The 19921-nt window shown below is 36.6% G+C and overlaps 1 protein-coding gene across 7 annotated transcripts in view; it reads right to left on the reverse strand.

Annotated features, from left to right (window-relative positions):
• Positions 1 to 79: 79 nt before the first annotated feature.
• Positions 80 to 19921, reverse strand: part of nrxn2a (neurexin 2a) — a 169197-nt gene continuing 149355 nt past the window's right edge. For 3 of the 7 annotated variants that reach the window (XM_008427077.2, XM_008427072.2, XM_008427079.2), the window contains 5 exons: positions 16678 to 16859; positions 8735 to 8909; positions 5746 to 5835; positions 2901 to 3229; positions 82 to 682 (listed from right to left, as the gene is read on the reverse strand). In XM_008427077.2, coding sequence (XP_008425299.1) covers positions 590 to 682; positions 2901 to 3229; positions 5746 to 5835; positions 8735 to 8909; positions 16678 to 16859 — 869 coding nt within the window. In that variant the 3' untranslated portion in view covers positions 82 to 589. Of the gene's footprint in view, positions 683 to 2900; positions 3230 to 5745; positions 5836 to 8734; positions 8910 to 16677; positions 16860 to 19921 lie in introns of all 7 variants that reach the window. The other 4 variants (XM_008427078.2, XM_008427082.2, XM_017308569.1 and 1 more) reach the window with 4 other exon arrangements.

A 19921-nucleotide genomic window follows, 5' to 3' on the forward strand; every position in this document is an offset into this window, starting at 1 on the left:
CTATCTATCTATCTATCTATCTATCTATCTATCTATCTATCTATCTATCTATCTATCTATCTATCTATCTATCTATCTATCTATCTATCTATCTAATGTTTCTATTTACAGAGTTGTACGGATATTTATGGTGACTCCATTCCCTTTCATCATTATCATTTGAGTCACATGTTGCAGAGCCAGCCAGCAACAAACAATTCTGATAAGGTCATATTAATAATGGAGGCACCCATAATAAGGTCAGACTCGTTCTTGAGTTTCAAAGCTTGTAACTGTCACAAACCTGATCTACTGTCATCCTATCTTAATTACTCTGGCATGCTCTTAATTTTCCACACTCATTTTCATTAATTCAGTCCGACTGAGTGACTTGCAGATGGGTATACGATGGGTAAAAATTAGATGAGGCTTTAGTGACAATCAAAATGACGACAGCTGTTCAAGCAAGTGGTGGAAAGAGGAGCGGAAACACGAAGAAAAATTCAACTTGTGGAAAACAACAATGAAACCAGAACACTTTGTGCGTTAACAATCCTGCGCAGGAGTCGAGGAGCAGTCCAACACGATGTTTTTCTGGTTTTCCCATAAGCTACCCACCTGTTCCAGGCTCACACTCTTCCAGATCCTCATCGTCACTCGGACACTCTGCCGATGCCACCAGAATATCGTCAGAGCTCTGAGGCTGAAAAAAAAGAAACAATAGAGTGAATGAACAATTAACACATTTCTAGCTAGATTTTTTTTTTCCAGCTGCTTTTTTTTTTGCCGACTGTTCTATTTAAGGAATATCTGCTCCACACAGAGCTATACCACAGAAGTGTTTTTATTGTTCTTTTGCTTGGAGCAACTCCGGTAAGAGCGCATGTTCAAAACGAGCACATATGCAGCTGCTCTTTATCTTTTAACCCCTGTGGCGGTTTTCATGCACTGTGTGCAAACAAAGAATAAACATCACTGATAGATTACCTGTAGGCTAAATGGCTTTTAATACTTCCCATTTTATTGTGAACAGGTTTGTTTTGTAAGCAATTATCTTGCATGAATTTCCACAGAAACATGCTGCTTTAAGTTAAGAAGCCGGAGAACTGTCCTTTTGATACATTGACTAAACTTACAAGACATTTTTTTATTTGGCCCATCTGATTAACTCCATCCATAGACATCAATGGATGTTTTTATGTAGAAATCTTTTAACTTTTCACCTCTAAAAACTTCTTCCCCTTGGTTAGAAGCAAGGCAGTGTCGTTTTCATTTCTGTTCAACAAAATTTTTTTGCCCCAGGGGTTTGGTCATGGAAACAGCGGCAGTTTCTGATATGTGTGATATGGCTCGCCACCCAGGGTGCCATCCAATCAGGGGTGGCACAAGGGCTCAGAAAAAAATACACTAAATCATGCAGACTGATCGTGAAACAAGTTTTCTAACACTTGTGTGCATATTGGTAGTGGGTGACTCAGTTTTGTTACATCATAATTACTGTAAGAAAATGTGACTGCATACGCTGGGTGCTAAAAATAATCAGTGGTTATTTTGCTATTTTTAAATTTTTTTTTATAAAATCTGGACTACTTTTGGTCTAGTTCATAATATTAAATAAGTCAGTTAAAAAGACAGTTTAAAATAGTTTTAGGTTCAATTTGTACAACCACATAATAAGCATGTGGAATATTTTTTGGCATCGCATATTTTGTTTTTAAATTTAAAGTCCTTTTAATGAAATGGTAGAGAACAAGGTGCTTAATGCATCACGGTCCCTTCTCTACCTGTAGTCAGATGGTTGAGGCACTTTTCCCGTATTTACAGGAAAACAAACTGGAGAGTTTGGAAACATTTCTGGCCCTGAATTAAATAGGAATGCTTCTATGCTATGTTCTTACATTAGTCTTTGTGTAAAAATCTATAAAACAAGTTAATATTATTGATAAAATTATCATAACACTAATAAATAGAGTATTATACTAATTTAGGAGGATTGATCATTTGAATTATGATGCTGGTTTTTGTTTAACAAGGTGTCAAAACAATAAAACTGAATATGATCATAGTATAAGAATATCACTCTGTTTTATGCCTAGAGAGCATACACAATTTTATATGTACATCTTTAATACGTTTGTCTTCAGGGAAAAATCGAACAAAAGCACAAATGTTTTTTGGTCTCACTAAGGACATTTTCAAATGTAAGAAGCCAAGGTTCACTGCTCTAAAATGTCATGGCCTTTCCAAGTGTGTGAACCAAGGAGCCTAATCTATCATCTGATTTCCCTTCGTTCGTGTGATCGTGCTCTTTTATTGGAACTGGAGAGATCCTGAAACCTGATGGCTACTTTTAAAGGTTTTTACTTAGTGCTGACTTTTTGAGCACGAGGCTCGTCCTCAGACCTGAATTTATAACTTTTGATCTTCTCTGTGCACTCTTCTTCATTTTACATTTCAATGCATGTGGATCAATGATGGATGAAAAAGGCCCCTGCGACTAAGAGCACAACGTGATACGACAAGTAATTGGAAAGGATGTAGATCTTTATATTACTATTGAGCAGACCTGCTTTTGGTCGGCTGTGAAACTAGCTATAACATTTAACAACCATACACACAACGATTTATTGTTTTTTGTTTTTAAAAATGTGTCAACAAAACATGATGCGTTGGTTAGCAGGGAAGTGTGTTCAAACTGGACTGGGGTTAAGGTAAAAAACAAAATACAAATACAAATTCAAACTAGAAAAATAATAGCAACTAGCAACTGTAAAAGTAAATCAAATCAACACAGACAACAATATTAAATTAGGTGAGCCTTTTTTGAAACAAGTTTAACCATAAATATCTAATTCAGAGGCCGATTAAGTTCCTTTTCTCAAAAATCGGTCTTCAGCTTGTTTTCATTTAAGCTGCCCGACCTTTGAGATGCTCTCCCTCAAGCTGGGAGATCGCTGGCGGCGGGTGGTGGTGGTAGCCATGGTGGTTGTGGTTTCCATAATTGTGGTGGACATGTCGGACACGGCCAGCGGTGTCACAGAAGTGGTGTCCGTAGTCAACGCAGAGAGCGAGTCTCCGACCAGGCGCAGGTTCCCTTCCACCTGAACGCTCGGGTCGTTTTCTGCAGCCAGTTTCAGCACCTGGAGGCCGTTGTAGTACAGCCCAGAAATCTGACCCTGGAAGGGCCGACCCTTGTCGTAACCACCAATTTTAATGGCCGCCTGGCTGTTAAAGATGGTCAGCTGTCTCCCTGATGTCAGACAGAAACATGGACAAAGAAAAGGCAGGAAAAAGAAAGCAGACATGACAAAGTCAGAGAACTTTCTTTTTCTTTTTCTTTTTTTTACTGGTAAAGCATTTGAACCAGGTGAGCTTTAAGGATTATAGAGCTTAATACAGTTTTAAAAAGGTTTATTTAGATGTTAACTTTAGAAGGGAAGCTTAAAACTTTGACTTCACAGTTGGTGCAAGAAGATTAAAACTTGTTTAGGTGTCATTTTTGACGTGTTTAAACATTTTAACTGAACTCTGTGGGAAAAACGACTAATGTCATTATTAATCTCTTAGCTTTAGAATAAATTTTGTGTGCAGCTCTGTAAAAAGCATTTCCCCCTTAGATATTTCGTTTTCCTCTTCATAATTATTTTGTATGCTACAGAACATCAAACTAATCGTAATATCATACAAAGAAAATCATACGGTTTCCAATTGAGTCCTTTCTATTTATAGGAAAACCCCCTCTAACCTAACGACTTGTTGTGAATTTCCGGCAAACGCTCCCACCAAGTGATAGCTGTTAATGGTTTTTTTCCATTATTATAGAGAAATTTTATCCCACTATTTGTGAATTGAGAATTGCTTCAATTCAGCAACACTGCAGGGTTTTTAAACATGAATGGCTTCGTTAAAGTCACGCCACAGAAACTCAACCTCATTATGTCTGGTATGAGCTGGACATTCTCCTTCAGGACTTTCTACAAAAGAGGAGAATTAATCAATCAATCAATTATAGCAAGACACCAAAGTCCTGACTTGGAAATAAAGCAGGTCCAGACCATCACTCTACCACCATGTTTGACTGCATTATTCTCTTTTTCTGAAGATTTAACAGAAGACACTCCTTCCAAAAGGACCTGCTTTTTTCTTGTTGGCCCATAAAACATTTTCACAAAGGTTGTGAGGATCAGTAGGGTGTTTATGGCAAATGTGAGACAGTCTTTGTCTCATTCTTGGTCAGCAGTGGCTTTGACCTTGGAGCTCTTTTTACCAAGTCTCTATTATTGAGCACTGATCTTAGCTCAGCTAAGAGAGGCCTGCAGTGGTCTGTAAGCTCTATGCTTAATCTGAGACGAGCTCTTGAAGTAATCTTGTTAGGAGGTTTTCCACTGTTCCATCTTTTCTCCATTTTTTTTAATAACAATGGTATTGGGTGGTTTGCTAGAGTCCCAAAACCTTTGAAATGTCTGTGTAACTCTTTCCAGACTGATAGATGTCAATGACTTTGTTCGTCTGTTTTTGAAGTACTTCAGATCAGGGTACAATTTATTATTTATTCTGACAGTGTAGCCTGCTTCATGATATTAGGAAGGCACCATTTAACTAATTTCTTCATTCTGTACGACATTAGGCTTGAATGTGAACTCAGCTTTCTAAAACAAATGTGGTGCAGCTTATTTTTTCACATGATGCCTGGCTGGATTGGATAGCTTTTTAAAAGTGTTTTTTTTAATGCTCTTACTCAGGTTATCTTTGTGTGATATTAAAATCAGTTTGATAATATGAAACACTTCAGTGTGACAAATGAGTAAGCAAAACAGAAAATTGTAAGGGGCAAGTACTTTTTCACAACACTGTACGCCGTGTCCATTTTTTATTCATTTTTTAAAGAATTTAAATCTCCCGACTGTTAAGCTTCTTACTGTGTGAAGCTGACTTCTCCTCCCACCGACCCCTTCAGCCATTAGGTCTTTAAAACATGCTTTGCTAGGGATTTCAACACATCCAGCTGTGTCCACCCCCTGAGAGGGGCAATGATAGCCCACTGCAACATTGTCAGCAGCCTCACTGATAAGCAGTTACATCACAGCACTGCAGTAATGGGCCTAACTCAGGAGAATACTTATTAGCAAAGCTAATGGCTGCAAACAGTGAACTGCTGTATTTAAACAGCCTGTCAGGTCCGCTGTGTTGTGGTAAAATATACTTAGCGTGGGAGTTTGGTGTGACTGCAGAACAATATGAGGAAATACAAGGTCACAGGGAAAAAGTAAAAGGAGAGCAAATTCATCTGTGTGATCACATCCAGAAGTTAGGGTTTAAAATGTTTAGGTGTTATGAAAGACATTTATATCACAGGTTAGTTTCACTTGGGGTTACCGAAAAGGTTATACAACATTTTAATGATGTTTTATGTTGAATAATTAGACACAGCATCTATTTATACACACTGGTTAACAGGGATGAATGGGGGTTAGACAAGGGTTATGAGCTTTGATTAATTTATTTTAAAATGTTTAAGGTGCAGCATCTCCACAAGGTGTAAGGATACAAAATAAATAGCAAGGCTGAAATAGTGTTACGCTTCAAAATTTATTTTAAGGAAATCGAGGACATCCAAATTCACTGCCAATAGAAGTTCAAATTCGAGTGGAAATTTGAATGAGGCTAGCTAGATCCCTCTCATCCTTGTGTCCTGGCGCTGCACCTCTTATGGGGGAAGGTTATTTAGTGGTTATTTCTAGGGTTAATTCATCTAATAATTTTTACCTTTATCGTTTATCCACTCGTCAACTACCCGACCAAGTCTGTACGGGATTCTTTGTCTAGCAATAGCCAGTCGTTCATTATCATAGTGTCCTTCAAAGAATTTGGAGAGACAGGTTAAAGGTTAAAGTCTGCAAGCTGAAAGATCACAAGGTTAGCAACAATGTTCTAAGGTCTAACAGGGTTAACAAGTTGGCAGTTTTCCATCCAGCTGTGAGTTAAAACAAAGGAATGCTTTACTTAGAGCCATCTAGTTATTGTGAGTTACATTCTTAAAATGCTAATTAGAGAAATGTTTAGGCTATTTATAATTCACTACACTAGTTAGTGTGATTTATCTATTTATTTAAGCAAAGCATAATCTTACATCGGAGATCAATTACAGCAAAATCATTTTATGCAAATACAGGTTAATTTAGGCAGACACAAGAAATACATAACAGCTTAATGATTCAAACAAAGCCAGTCAGAAAACCCCATGCAATTAGGCAGTAGACTGCAGAACCAAAATTGAAACCCCAGTTAGTATAGAGAGCTAAAGTCTCAGGCCTCTTCTGCTACACAATATATGTACATTGCATGCACAGTTATCAGGAACTGTCAGTATTTTTTTTTATTACTTAATTATAGGAACACTTACAGTCAATTTAAAACGTTATTGAATTCAAATTTGCACGTTATACAAGGATGTTTCATCTTTCTCCAAGGCATGTTAAGTGGTAAAAGTTAGTAGATCAGTTTTAGTCTCAGGTTTATTCAAGTACCAAAGGGCAATTAATGCTACAGCAAGTATAACAGAGAAAAAAAGGAAGGAAGAAAAAAATAACAAATTAAAAAAAATAACAGCAAGCAAGTAGTAGTAGTAGGGATGCTCTTGAGCTGGGTACCCCTGCTGTTCAAAGAGTTGCCAAGTTTGATACGACTCTCTCATCTGGATCTATATAAGATGAGGGAAGTAAACAGGTAGAGCTTCATCATTTTTTAAGGCCTTTGTTGATTTGAAGGATGACAGTGATGCACTGATTAAACAGACTTCTTCCTTAGCCACTACAAAACAGATCATCTTCCAAGAGTTATCACTATGTTTGGAAATGTTATCTCCAGTCCATCATCAACGTGAAACTCCTGTCCTCCACCTGTGTCGGCTCTGACTTTATTAATGATCCAGAAGCAGGTTTCATCATGAATTGCTCTGACTTCAGTAGCCAACAAAAACCTAAGAAGAATCAGTCTGAGGTTACCTCAACACATCTGGTTGCTAATCACTCTACAGCGTTGCTTCAGTCTTATCATCATACATTTTGACATTACCTACAAGATATTAGCTTTATTTTTAATTGTGTGAGTACTTTGTCATTAACATGCAACATTTTCCTTTACTGGATCTCATTACTTTGACTTTTCAGCATCATCTAAACACATTTTTAGCCAATTCATATTAAATTCAGTCTGCTTTTAACTGTAGCTGCTTTGGGCTACAAAGATATTATGAAATGTAATGAATTTAGTTACAAATTTTCAATTGGATAACTGCGGATAAACAGTGGATGATGAAGTGAGTGATTTACTGGGCAGACTTAAGAGGTCCTGTTAGCACTTTAATATATGAAACTTATAATTAAATTCTGAATTACCAATGAAACATGAAGAAATAATACATCACTGTAGTATGTTTGTTTACTCTACAGTATTTGGATACAAATGAGCCACCAAATACATTTTAGCTTTAAAAAAAATCAATAAGCAGAAGAGGAAGATGACTTTAGCTCTCTATGTAACACATGCAAGCACAAAACATAACATCTACAACAAAAATTATGGTATAATAGATTAATTACTCTGAAAAACACAAGAGCAAGGTTAGCTTCTGAACACGAGACAGTGTGAATGTGTTTGCTTCATTATGATTCAACAGAGAGTCGGTAGTAAATTAAATAAAGCTGAACCCTTTTTAAACATTTGGTGTGTCATAAGACACACCTGCATTTTTTTAATGCTTTATATTATCACTACTTCATGATGTTCAATTTAAAGCCAGAAATGCTTTACAGTGGTCATAATCATCACCTGCAGCACATGTTGCACACTCCTTTTACAGAAACAAAGCCCTCCTTTATGATTGCTCTGGTGAACTTCAATCATTTACTTTTGCAAATGTTTAAAAACCACTGATTACTGAGTGGGAGCTGAATAAAAAAAAGTGCACACATGGTCGTCCATATTATACAATTCTGATTTCGGCACAACTGTGGCAAATATGCGTGTGTGTGTGTGTGTGTGTGTGTGTGTGTGTGTGTGTGTGTGCTTTCAGCACCAGCTGGAGGCAGAGAGGGGACTTGCTTTCCTCTCGCTCTGCCAGCTTGTGCACCTGTGCTGAATGATGTTAATTACTTGATTGCTTCAGAGCAGGTTAAAGCACAGGCTGCAATGATCACATAATCTATGGGTTTTTATACCATTCGTGACTCTATGTGTAGTTTACATTTATGGAGGTTAGTGATTTTTCTTATTATGTGTTGTGTTCCTCTTCTCTCATTGCATGAGTATTTTTACATTCTTATGAACATTTCACTGGCAATAACAGTAGAATAATCCTGATAGTTTGTGTTGCTATTGCAATTAGTTTTGCACAGTGCATAATATCTCATTTGATCTGAAGTTTAAATGTTGGTAAATAAATGCTTGAAAATGTTCTTGAAAATTACTTGAACTGACTTCTCCTTGAGTGGTTGTATGTTTTGTTTTTTTTTAAAAACATCAACTAAACTTCTTTTATTCATTTTCCGACCCTGAAATTTTATTGGTTCAGCTTTTACATGTGTGTGCACAAATTTAATAATTTGCAGAAGTAATTGCATCAATAAAATTGGCCAACAAACAAAACTACTTTCAGTGGACACTTGCAATCTCCTGAATCCTATAGAGAAAACAAATCCATGCTGCTCCTCATGTTAATCACTGTTTACTCAACATGCCGTCTCGCTACCCTTACCTGGTGGGTACCGCTCAATGACTGGATGGTTGTCCACCTGGAGAGTGGCATTGCCACCACTGCGTGTGAAGCGCACAACATGGTACTTGCCATCATTTACAATGGCGGCAGGCTCGTCAATGGTGATGTCATCTGTTCCCACATTAAAGATGACACCCACTTTCCCTTGATCCTGCTGGCAAAAGACAGTGAAGGATTGAGGCAAATGACTAAAACAAGGGGTACGGTTAGTTACCATGAGAGAGAGAACAAAGACGGTGACAATCACTTGCAAAATTGTCATCATTGTTCATCCCAACTAATAGTGTCACTTTGTAAAGGTCCACTATCATTTCACTTGATTACTTCCTAATGATATGGTTTTTAATTGATTTTTTACTGGCCTTTGATGTACTGGTGAGCTGTCCAGGGTGTACGTACTGGTTTGGAGTTGGATGCTAAGTGATTGCCTTTGAGGGATGATTTGAAAACCAAAGCTTGTGGAAGATGGCCAAAGAGACTCTGGAAAAACTTAATCACTTTCTAAGCATTGTGAGAATACCTTGCCTCGTTAACCGTTAGCCACTGAAATTAGCATGTGGATTGTTAATCCCTGGAAATCTGGACTTTATTTCATTAGTTCTAGTTCAAAATCTAATAAATATGTATTGATCCAATCTGAACCATTAAATTCTAAACTAAACATAGATGATCAAAGATTAGATTTGTCATAACCTTGCAAAAATAAGATCAATCCATGTCATTTTAGTCTGAACCAAATGTAAAATTTACATGTGGCTTTGTAAAACCCAGATTGGATTATTTAAATTAAAATTATTTTATAGACAGTTTATAATTTTTGACACATTTCTTTGTAAAAAGGGAAACAAATATTCTTTATTCAACTGCTGTTGTCTTGTTCTCATTAATTAAACACTGTGTACTATCTAGTCTTGTCATAAGAAGTTTTACCCATGCTGATTTATTTCCTCAAAAGTAATTCTTTGACTATATTTACTCATCTTATTTTTATATACAACTTTCTAAATTGAGATGCGTGCCATTTCATATTGAAACTACACAGAGATGAGCTAAAACGATTGTTCGAACAAAATATTCTATCTTTTTAGATCTGAACAATATGCTAAGCTTTTTTTTTTAGGGTTCAGTGAAAGTTCTCCTCTGGAGTCGGCTCAGGTTTCCTGATTTTGATCAGTCTTGACATAATCTTGCTGTTTCTCTTTTGGTTGACCAGCTTCTCATGCCTTTCAGTCTCTCCCAAGTCAGACCAACAAACCTCCCTGAAAGGTCAGAGCTGCTTCCTAATCTACAGCCTTTGGGTGCTGCTAATAAGAAACATTGGAAAACAAACAGCGTGGTTTCTGTGCCTCTTTGACTTTCGCCTTATTGCCTTAAAGTCTTTCTAAATGCAAGGGATGGTGGCAGTGGTAGTTGTAGAGGACATTAGGAAAAAAAAATTTGGCAGGCACACCAAAGGTAGAGTTTAACTTCCCCATTGCCTGAGCAATTCTGAAACTACAAAAATATGGAAGAATGCAATAAAAAAAGTACTTTTTGTGTCAAATTATTTTCGTTTCAGCTTTACTATGAACAAACAATGCTGAAGTTTTTATTTAAAAAACCTTAAATCCAGCAGACTGTACACCCATAACCTGAGAAAAGATGGTAAACAAACAGTGACATTGAGTGGTGCTTTACTGAAATGAAACCCTGCAAACGGCTGCTCCTGCGTGCCACATAACCATGATAAACCCAGCATTCCTCAGAGCCGCTATGCGACTGAGACTGAGCTTAACTTTTCTTTTAAAAACAAAGTTCCTGACATGTCCCACTTATTATAACAGATTGTTCCTACACCCCAAATTGCATTTATTCTAGAATCTAGACAGAATTTTTCTTTTCTTTTTCAGGCTCAATGACAGCTGCTATTATGTGATGCAAAATCTGTAAAATTGGTGCTGCAAACTCAACCTCTAATCATATGTAAAATCACTCATTTAGGCCTTTTGAAATAAAAAAAATGATAATTTATGCAGACACATTCGGTTTTAAATTTAGAGGTCTTCTCAGAGACCTTAAGTGTTTCTCTGATGATGTAAAGTTTGTGACCGAAGGAGGCTATTCCTCAGTAAAGATGGGGACTGTGGTTTAGACTGGAGGTGCATTTAAGTTACACAAAGACTGAACTAGAAGCAGCAAGCTGGTTGGTGGAGATCCTTGCTACCAAAGATCATTAACGACCTAAGAGATGTGCATACTCTCTTGTGAAATGCGTGTTTGATTTATTAACCACACTGTGTACTTGTAATGGTTCATAACAAGCTTTTCATTTTTTTCTGTGGCATCATAGCAGTGACCACAGTTATAGCAAACTGTGAATTAAATAACTTAGGGTGGTTTACTGTATCTACCATTGACCAAATATGTACATAATTGTTTTTCCAAGTATGAATAGTCTCAACAGTTTCAGTCCTTCACTTTTCAATGACTAAAATAAACGTTTTCTCATCAAAAGCGTGCCATTTATGTTTCTCTATAACACTGAATTGCTGAAGGTTAACTGTTATTTTTTTTACATTTGAATGTGCAATTCAACTGTTATAAGCTGCTGTTTACTATCACAATATCCAATTATAAGTATATACATAATAATGCACTATTTAATACAAGAAAAACATAAGGAACAGATGAGGATTTTCTAATATCAATTTCTGAATCAAAGCTATTCTTACTAGTCAGTAAATTTTAAGACTGCTAGATTATTGTGTTCTAAATCTATTTTTTTTAAAACATTTGTCAAGTCTAAGCAAGAAAAATATTTCAAGGTGACAGAATCAAATGTCTTAAGTAAAAGTAAAAGTCTAAACAAACAAACAAACCCTGAAGTCATTCAATCCACCACTTACATGCAGAGCTATCAGTGTTGCTAATATTATGAAGCTACAGCAGCAGGAGCAGAATCTGGATGTCACTGGCTATCACACCCATTCACAGTAAAATAAAATGCCTGGCCAATCAGTGCATCACATGTCAGAGCTCCAGCTTACATACCAGTTTAGTTTAACTCCTCATTACATGAAATAAAAACTCAAGTCCCAGATTACAAGTCTAAGCAAAGCCTGAAGTTTTCCAACTTGCAAGTGTGAGTTGAGTCAAATGCCATCACCGTCTTCAATGTTCTGCAAAAGACATTAAATGCTTGCCGTCAAAATAGGCTTAGAGGTGTTAATGCAAATCTCTACCTAATTTAACATTTTTAAAGATGCACTAGGGTTGAGTAATTAAAGAGTTGAAACTTCGACAGTGTGAGCATTTCTGTCATCTAACTACCAGGTTTTTGGTTTATTTACAGATTATTTTGAATAATGTTTAACAGTGGGAAACACAGTTGTCAATATTGTTGGTTTACAATGCAAAAGCACCAGCTAATCAAAAGCACACAAGTCAGACTGAAGACGAGAACCCCTACTGTCAAAATATTCACCCCTCACACTTAGTTCATAAACCTGTCAGCTAATTAAAGTCAGTGTTACTGATCCTCAGTGGGAAAGATCACAGTGTTAGACCCCACGGTAAAGAACACCTAAGTCTCACAAATGCACGACTAGAAACCCTGTTATCACCTTTTCACATACATAATTAATCACTCTTACAGTATCTCTCAAGTTCAGTCCTGCACGTTCCACGTTTCTCTATATTCCACAGGCTTTGTAGAAGGTTACTTAGACTTTAATTACTCTTCTGATGAGGCCGTCTGATGAGTAGTCATTAGACAGCTACAGGGCAGAGCGACCTAAGGTTAATCTAACCCTTATGTTGGACAAAGCAATTAAAACCTCTTAGGTCAAAACAGTCTGTTGATGGTCTCTTGCAGCTCCATAGAAAGATTTGCGTCTACTTTGATCTTTGATTTCTTCCCGACTAGACAACAACACAGCAGCGAAGCGGCTTGTGATATCTGGTATAACAACAATCTAGCACTACAGCTTCAATTAGCCCAAAACTCCCCCCTTGTTTTTTTTCTTTTTCTTCATTTACTGTTTCTGTCGGTTGATTTGAAATAATCTTCCACCTAACTCATCTGATGAAGTATTCTGTGACGCCATCAGCTCAATTCTCAGAGCTGAGATCAGAATTTAATCCCATTCCAAGGGAGAAGGATTGATTATCATGTAGATAAATTATGATCATAAGGATTTATCTTTGATTAGTTGAAAAAGAAAATCCTTCAGGGCTCTAGCACTGACAGATCTGTGATGAGACATCATTGCCACTTGATACATCTTTAAACAGAGCTTAAAGTGGACAGATCATTATTCTTTTAAGGAGACCGGCAGATCTGTCTGTCTCAGTTTGTCATCAGCCAACTGTCTTCCTCTGTTCTGCCTGGCTTTACTCGGCTCTTAGCTGTAGACGTCTCAGTGCTGCTGGGGATTCGGAGGCTTCTTATCTTCTTTCATTCCCACTGGAATAAAGAAAGTGTCTTTTCAGCAGCTCTGCGATAGGTATGGCAGACGGTAACGGATACAATTGTTGGCGAGCAAGGAGAGCTGATTCTTTTTCATTTCAGCAGATTACTTGATGGAGATGAGACATCAAAAAATAAAAAAAGCCTTTGAAGCGTTCATCCTTTGAGCTTTTACACATTTCCCAAATGATCAAAAGAAAGTATTTTCTCTAGAATGACATCCATGTGCAAATAAATTATTACAGTAAACTTCATATCAGATGCTTAATATTACAGAAAAATTGTTCAATTTTAAAGCATCGGGCTTTGCCTTTTAATAACCAGTGACATATAGTCTTGCACAAAGAGGTTGTTAGTCTTGACACAAAGCACTTTGCATACAGGCTAAAAGGTTTAATTTAAGCCCCACCTGACCTGAGTTCCTTCTCCCATGTTACTGCTTCCTCTACTTGGCTCCAGGAAACTTGCAAACAAATTGCAAACAATCTAACAACCCTCTGAAGTTTTTTCTAGAACAGCTGGATTTATTCTGAGATAAAGCTACACGACTCTGTTTACTAATTACATGATTTTTGAATTCAATAAGATGTGATTCATTTTATTTTGCATTATCAGAATAAATGGGGTCTCAAAACAGTGCAGAAATTCCAGATTTTTATTTGTAAAAAAAAAAAAGAAGAAAAGACAATGCATAATTTTTACTATAACCTCCCAATTATGTGTCACTTCATGTTAATCTGTCACATAATATTGCATTAAAATACATTGTAGTTTGTGGTTTTAATATGAAAACATTTTAGGTGCATGACTTCTACTTCACCTGCAAATCTGAAGTAATCAGGTTAATAAAAACATTTCTCACGCTATTTGAAATATTACTCAGCAATTTGGCTTGTTTTGCCATGTACCTGATAAATTTATAATGAAAATGCATAATAAAGCATCTTCCAAACCTCATCTGGTTACCAAATAAGTACATCTTTTGCCTCTCTGACGCATAGCTGTGTTCTATAACTTCTTCAGCAATTCTAATCGACATTATTTTCTGAACAGTGAAAGCTTTGTAAGTTGCATCTTTTAGACACTCATTAAAAACATGATCATTTGAGACCATCATTAGTTCCTCTAATATACTCTCTGGTGAATGCGGAATGGTTTGTTCAGTTTGTGCAGAGTAATTGGTCTATGGAGCTGCTGCACAGGCCATATTCTGAGTAACAGTTGCAGTGAACTGTGTGACTACTCTAATATGGCAATCTTCTGTTTCACTGCTATTATTTGTTTTACTATAGTTCTAAATAATAATAAAAAAATAGATGGGTGTGGAGCATGGAGAGAAAGGGCTCTTATCTGAATCACCTATATGCGTGCAGCATATAAAAGTCATAAATCATCTGTTTCCTTTACTATTTTCAGCTCTCCCTTGTGGCCAGTATTATTTTAGCCAGCAGCAAGCAGTTTCTCTTTGTCTTCCCTGAGTTTCCACAGTCCTTTTAAAATGATAATTAAAGCAAAGAAACAGAACGTGTTAACAAAGGAAAGTTAGAATAAACACAAATTTTACAAAGTGACAAAAGTCCTCGACACCCTCTGAAATCATTCTGGATTCCTTTCCACAAAGTGGTAATAAGGTGTCAAACTAAGCAATCTGTCTCGTTGTGAGAGGCTTGGCAGCTTCTGAGAAAAGGACGAAAAAAAAAAAAAATTGCCTGGTCTGCACGTCGGCAGCAGTCAAGGCATTTATGTGCATGGCAGGCTAGGTCAGCATCACACATTTAAAAGTAAAATAATTTAAACGAGAGGTGTGGAGAAGTATGTGCCCTTTTGGCTGAATAAAGAGACTATTACAAACGAATTAACTGACATTTGTTTGAACCACTTAAAAGGTAAATCGCTCAGAGATTGCTTCTCCAACATTTCACTGGAATATCTAAAAAGAATAGTCAATGTCAATGTAAACTGAGGGAACTTATTAATCAAATTTCAGTTTTTAAATGCCTGTCTTACTATAAGCTACAGACACAATTTGATGTATTTTATTGATTTCAAGATTTAGTGCTGTGTTACAAATTAACAGTAGTCTGCATGGTCATCAAGCCTAAAAATAACATGTTTTTACTTGTAACTTGAACAGGTTTGTATGTCTTTAAATTACATGCTAAAAGGCAATCATGGAATTTGTAGAGGGTTATTTTAAAAATGCGAAGTTTTAAAAAAAAAAGTGATCTTGTAGTTTGTATTTTTGAAGATTTTGTCTTAAAACATGAGGCAACATGCTGATTTGTGCTTAAAGACCAATAGACGTTTTGCTCTTGTAAGCCTTGACGAATTTTATGATTGATATGGCCTTCATTCATCATCACAACATTTGTGTGTTCACTTACAGGTGACTTTAAATCAGAAGTGGATGTGTGCCTGCATCATCTTCATCACATACAGCACCATCGCAGGATGGCATGTGTTGTTCTACCAAAGAATTATTCAGGTTTGATTTATGATAGGATACATAATATGCTTTCAGTAAGCATGTGTTCACAACAAACTACATACACACCAGGTTTTGTCAGGTGCTTTGACAACAGATGTGATTTTAATTATTACACCACTCTCAGATATTTGACAGATTGTCTGCCTGGTTCCACATCCTGCCGCGGCTACACACTGAAACAGACCTTGAAAAAATAAACTAGCATCTGCTGACTCACTTGGACTCAATCTATGGAAGAATATATTTTAGAAAACATCGCATATAGCAAATGTGATGCTCACGATCTTCTTCCTGTTCCTTGTATTTTTTTAAATATTTTTAGCCACTAATTTACTTCAATGTTTGGAGACCGTAGCTGAACATTGGTGAATCACACAAGCTGTGGTGTCTTAGAGCCAAGAATAAAAGCATTAGTAGTTACAACCTAATTCACAATTTATTACACTGGGTTTTAGGAGTATTTTGTTTAAATGTGGAGCACAGTGCATTAAGATTGTAATCATGCACCTTTTCAAATATTTTTTTCCCCTGCATGAAGTTCATCTTTTTCTATTTTTGCCACTGTTGGGAGTTTTTTATTTAAAGTTAAATTTCCCCTTGTGTTACTAGAAATGTTTGTAAAGTTATATTTAATCTATCTCATCAGTTTGTTGCTCAACAGCCTGTCACATTTACAGATAAGTTGCAATTTTAAAGGATATAAAGGTAAAAAGAAATAAAAACACTATCCAGTGCTGTATGTTCATTCTTTAACTCATGATGTCAGAAAATATACTTTTAAAGTAGAGCAATTAAGAAAAAAAGCTACAAATATTTAGGTTGATGACATCACAATGACCAGGAGAACTGAGCTGATTGGTAAATTAGTAAATACTATACGAAAGCACTATAAAACAAATTTGATCAATTTTACATAATTTTTTCTGTTTGCTTGCATTCTATATTGACCCCAACATTTTAAAAAGTATTTCCCTGTGGTGTACTTACAATGTGCAGTTGGAGATAGTCTCCAAGCCCATGGGTGCTCTCCACGCGCACCAAAATGGCCTCCTTCTGTTGAGTGCTGAAGCCCACGGCTAACCGGTCGGCCCGGGTGCTCGGCCTTTCGTTGGGGGCCCAGGTGAATGTGATGAGGGCCCCTCCTTTGCCAAAGATGTATGTGGTCCCAGCTGGGAACAGACACAAAACGAAAACATTTTGCAGGCACCAAATGATAGATCTCATCAAGCACAAGAATTCAGACTTTGCATTTGTTCTTTTCAGCTTTAAAAGCACCAACCCTTGTGTGAAGATGAAATGATGCTTTCTCCTCTCACCCTCTCTTAACAAGGCCACCTCTGTCCTCAGTTGTGCTCTCCACCTTTTATGTAATTCAAAAAAAAAAAAAAAGCAAACCAAACGCTTCCATCGGACTGCAAGGAATGGAAATTAATTAGGGATGAATCCTTTCATTTAATAGTTACTAAAAAACCTTAATTTAGAAAGCAGAATAAGGGTTTTGAAAGTAAGCAGCGACAATCATTAGCTGAATGTTGCAGCCAAATAATTGTCATAAGATTTTGGGACTCACACATAAAGTTGTTTCAAATATTAAGTTCAACACTGTAACATTTTTAAACTCTCAATTTTGAACAAAACCAAACAATTTTTTGATTTATGTTTTATGTAAGATTCGTTTTCTGTCTGAGCACAGTCATTTTTAATTCTCAAATCTGACTGATTCATTATTTTCATTTTTTGACTTTTACTTTTATTTATGTTAACTTGTATGCAGATACTGAACAAATACTAATCTTATATCTCTGCTACACCACTCCATGCTTATCTTTTGCTTCAGTGGAGTAGGAAGACTCTATGCCACAGCGAAACAGTTCTGTTTTTGTTTTTCCTATAAACTGACTTACTACAATGTTTTTCAACTTGATGAAAAATTCCTAGACTGTTGCAGTTCTCAAACACTAAATAGTGCACATGTGCACCACTGCTTTAGAAACAGTTGCTCAAATATCGCAGAAAGACCCCCCACTAGTAACATTACTTACCCTAATGCTACACCATGCAGTTAGCTCACTCACCTCAGCATGCCGCGTGCCTAAAATTGACAGCGTGATAGATTGACCTACATTCTGGGTAAATGACCACTAGAGGGCACTCAGAGCATTTAAATTTCATTCCAGAAGAAGTAAATAAATAAATAAATAAAACAAATAAATAAATAAATAAATAAATAAATAAATAAATAAATAAAACAAGTCGTGAGGTCACAGCAAAAGAAAGGTGACCTGTTCTGAAGCAGCAGAACACTGAATTTGACATGCTTGACCCAGATACACATGTAGTGTTAAGAGCTATGAGGCAAGAGCAAAATATGCAATTTAATGTCACAACAAGACTTGATACTTAACAGAATCTGCTTCCTCTTTTCATTTTTATCCCCGCCTAACATTTGATTTTTATTTTAAACGAGAGCACACATGTCAAAACAAGAAGAAGGGTGACTGGAGCTTTAGAAAAGTCAAAGATTAAGAAATGCGCAACACTATACATTAACTGTTGAATATATAAAAAAGATGGGTCGTATTTCAATGTGCTATTTTTTTTAAAAGCATAAATTCATGTCTGATTGAAATTTCTCCACCTGCTCCTTCAGAATCTGGCAGGTGCGTGGCAAAGCGATGGCTTCTGCCTGAACTTTTTACCCCTTAAGTTATTCCTCTCCACTCACAACGATTCATGTCTGTCCTTGAGATAAATGAGGAAACGCTGAAGCTAATTTTGTCATTTACAAGTCTAGCTCAAATTACAGAAATACCTGAGAATATCCACAAAGTCAGGTGTTTAAATTCTTTTGCTTGTAAATCAAATACCTTTGAAAGATGTGAAGAGATGTACTGTGCCGGTTGTTCGCTAAACCTGCTGCAAATTGCTAAATTCTGTAATTTGTTCAAGGATCTTATGAGAAGAGCAGTAATCCATTTATGCACCCCATGCATATGTAAATCATGCCAGCTCAAAGTTAGGACTTCAGACTGCAGAAAGTGCCAGATAATATCTCATTGTGCGGCGTGCAGCTGTCATGCAGCTGGGAGCAGAAACAACAATCACCTCAGAAAGAACACAGCTCTATGTTTATGGCACTGTTGTCACACCTGAAAAGTGTAGTGTGTGCGCTTGGTATTATTCAGTGAAGCTGAGGAACACTTGAGGAAAAAAAAAATTGTCGTCCCATTTTCTACAATCTGCAAAGGCTCTTCTGCTGAGTGCATAAAAGGTCTCCTATTGTGGAAAACTAACTGCTGGCTGACAGCTAAAAATAACATTAAACACTTCATCTGAGGGTTCAAAAAACACCTTGTGCTGACTTTGAATTTAATTCAAAGGGTGAGCTCTCCAACGGTGATTGTTTCCGAGTTAATTATTTCTTATTGAGTTAATCTTAATTAATGTCTGGGATTTGCAGTCAAATGTGAGTCAGTGACATTAGTCACATCAAAGTGGCTCACTGAGTGGTTTATTAGTTTATTCCTTTCAGTGAATGTTATCTACATCTGGCCTCTAAGTTTCTCCCCCTTTTTCTCGACAATTAAATTACTTAACAGAATTTTGAGCATAGCCCTAGACGTGGCTTTTTACTTTTTCAAATGTTTTAGATTTCTGCCCTAAATACAATCTTTTAGCAAGTTCGAAAAAGATTCACGATGCAATCAAATTGCAAAAACATTGCAGCCTTGCTTCTGTCAACCTGCCCCAGGGCAGGTGTGGCTACAATCCAGCAACTTACCATCATCAGTGGGTGAATAAGCCCTTTGAGATTTAAATTAGAGATATAATGGGCTAAATAAATAAAATCGATTATTATTATTATCATTCCGTGATTCGGCCGAGATGTCAAGAAACACAAAGGTTTAGTTAGTTCAGCTTGATCTGGTATCTATGCCTATGCAAAATGAAATGAATATTGACTTTCATCTGAAAAGAAATGAATGCAAATGGAGTTAACCCCAAGTTGCTTTACAATTTGCATATTGGTGTATAAGTAAGTGTGGCTGGGTGAATGTTCCTCTGGCCTAACAGCTCTTTGATCAGTCAGTATAACTAGAAAAGTGAAACACATAAGAATTTCCAGCTTCTTTAGCAAAGACGATTTGTGTCTTACCGTACTAGTGGAGGGTGTCTCTAGTGTCTGCTAAGCAGCTGCCAAGTCAACAGTTTTAACCTTGATTGTTTAGGC

Source organism: Poecilia reticulata, linkage group LG14, assembly GCF_000633615.1.
Source record: "Poecilia reticulata strain Guanapo linkage group LG14, Guppy_female_1.0+MT, whole genome shotgun sequence".
Classification (NCBI taxonomy): domain Eukaryota; kingdom Metazoa; phylum Chordata; class Actinopteri; order Cyprinodontiformes; family Poeciliidae; genus Poecilia; species Poecilia reticulata.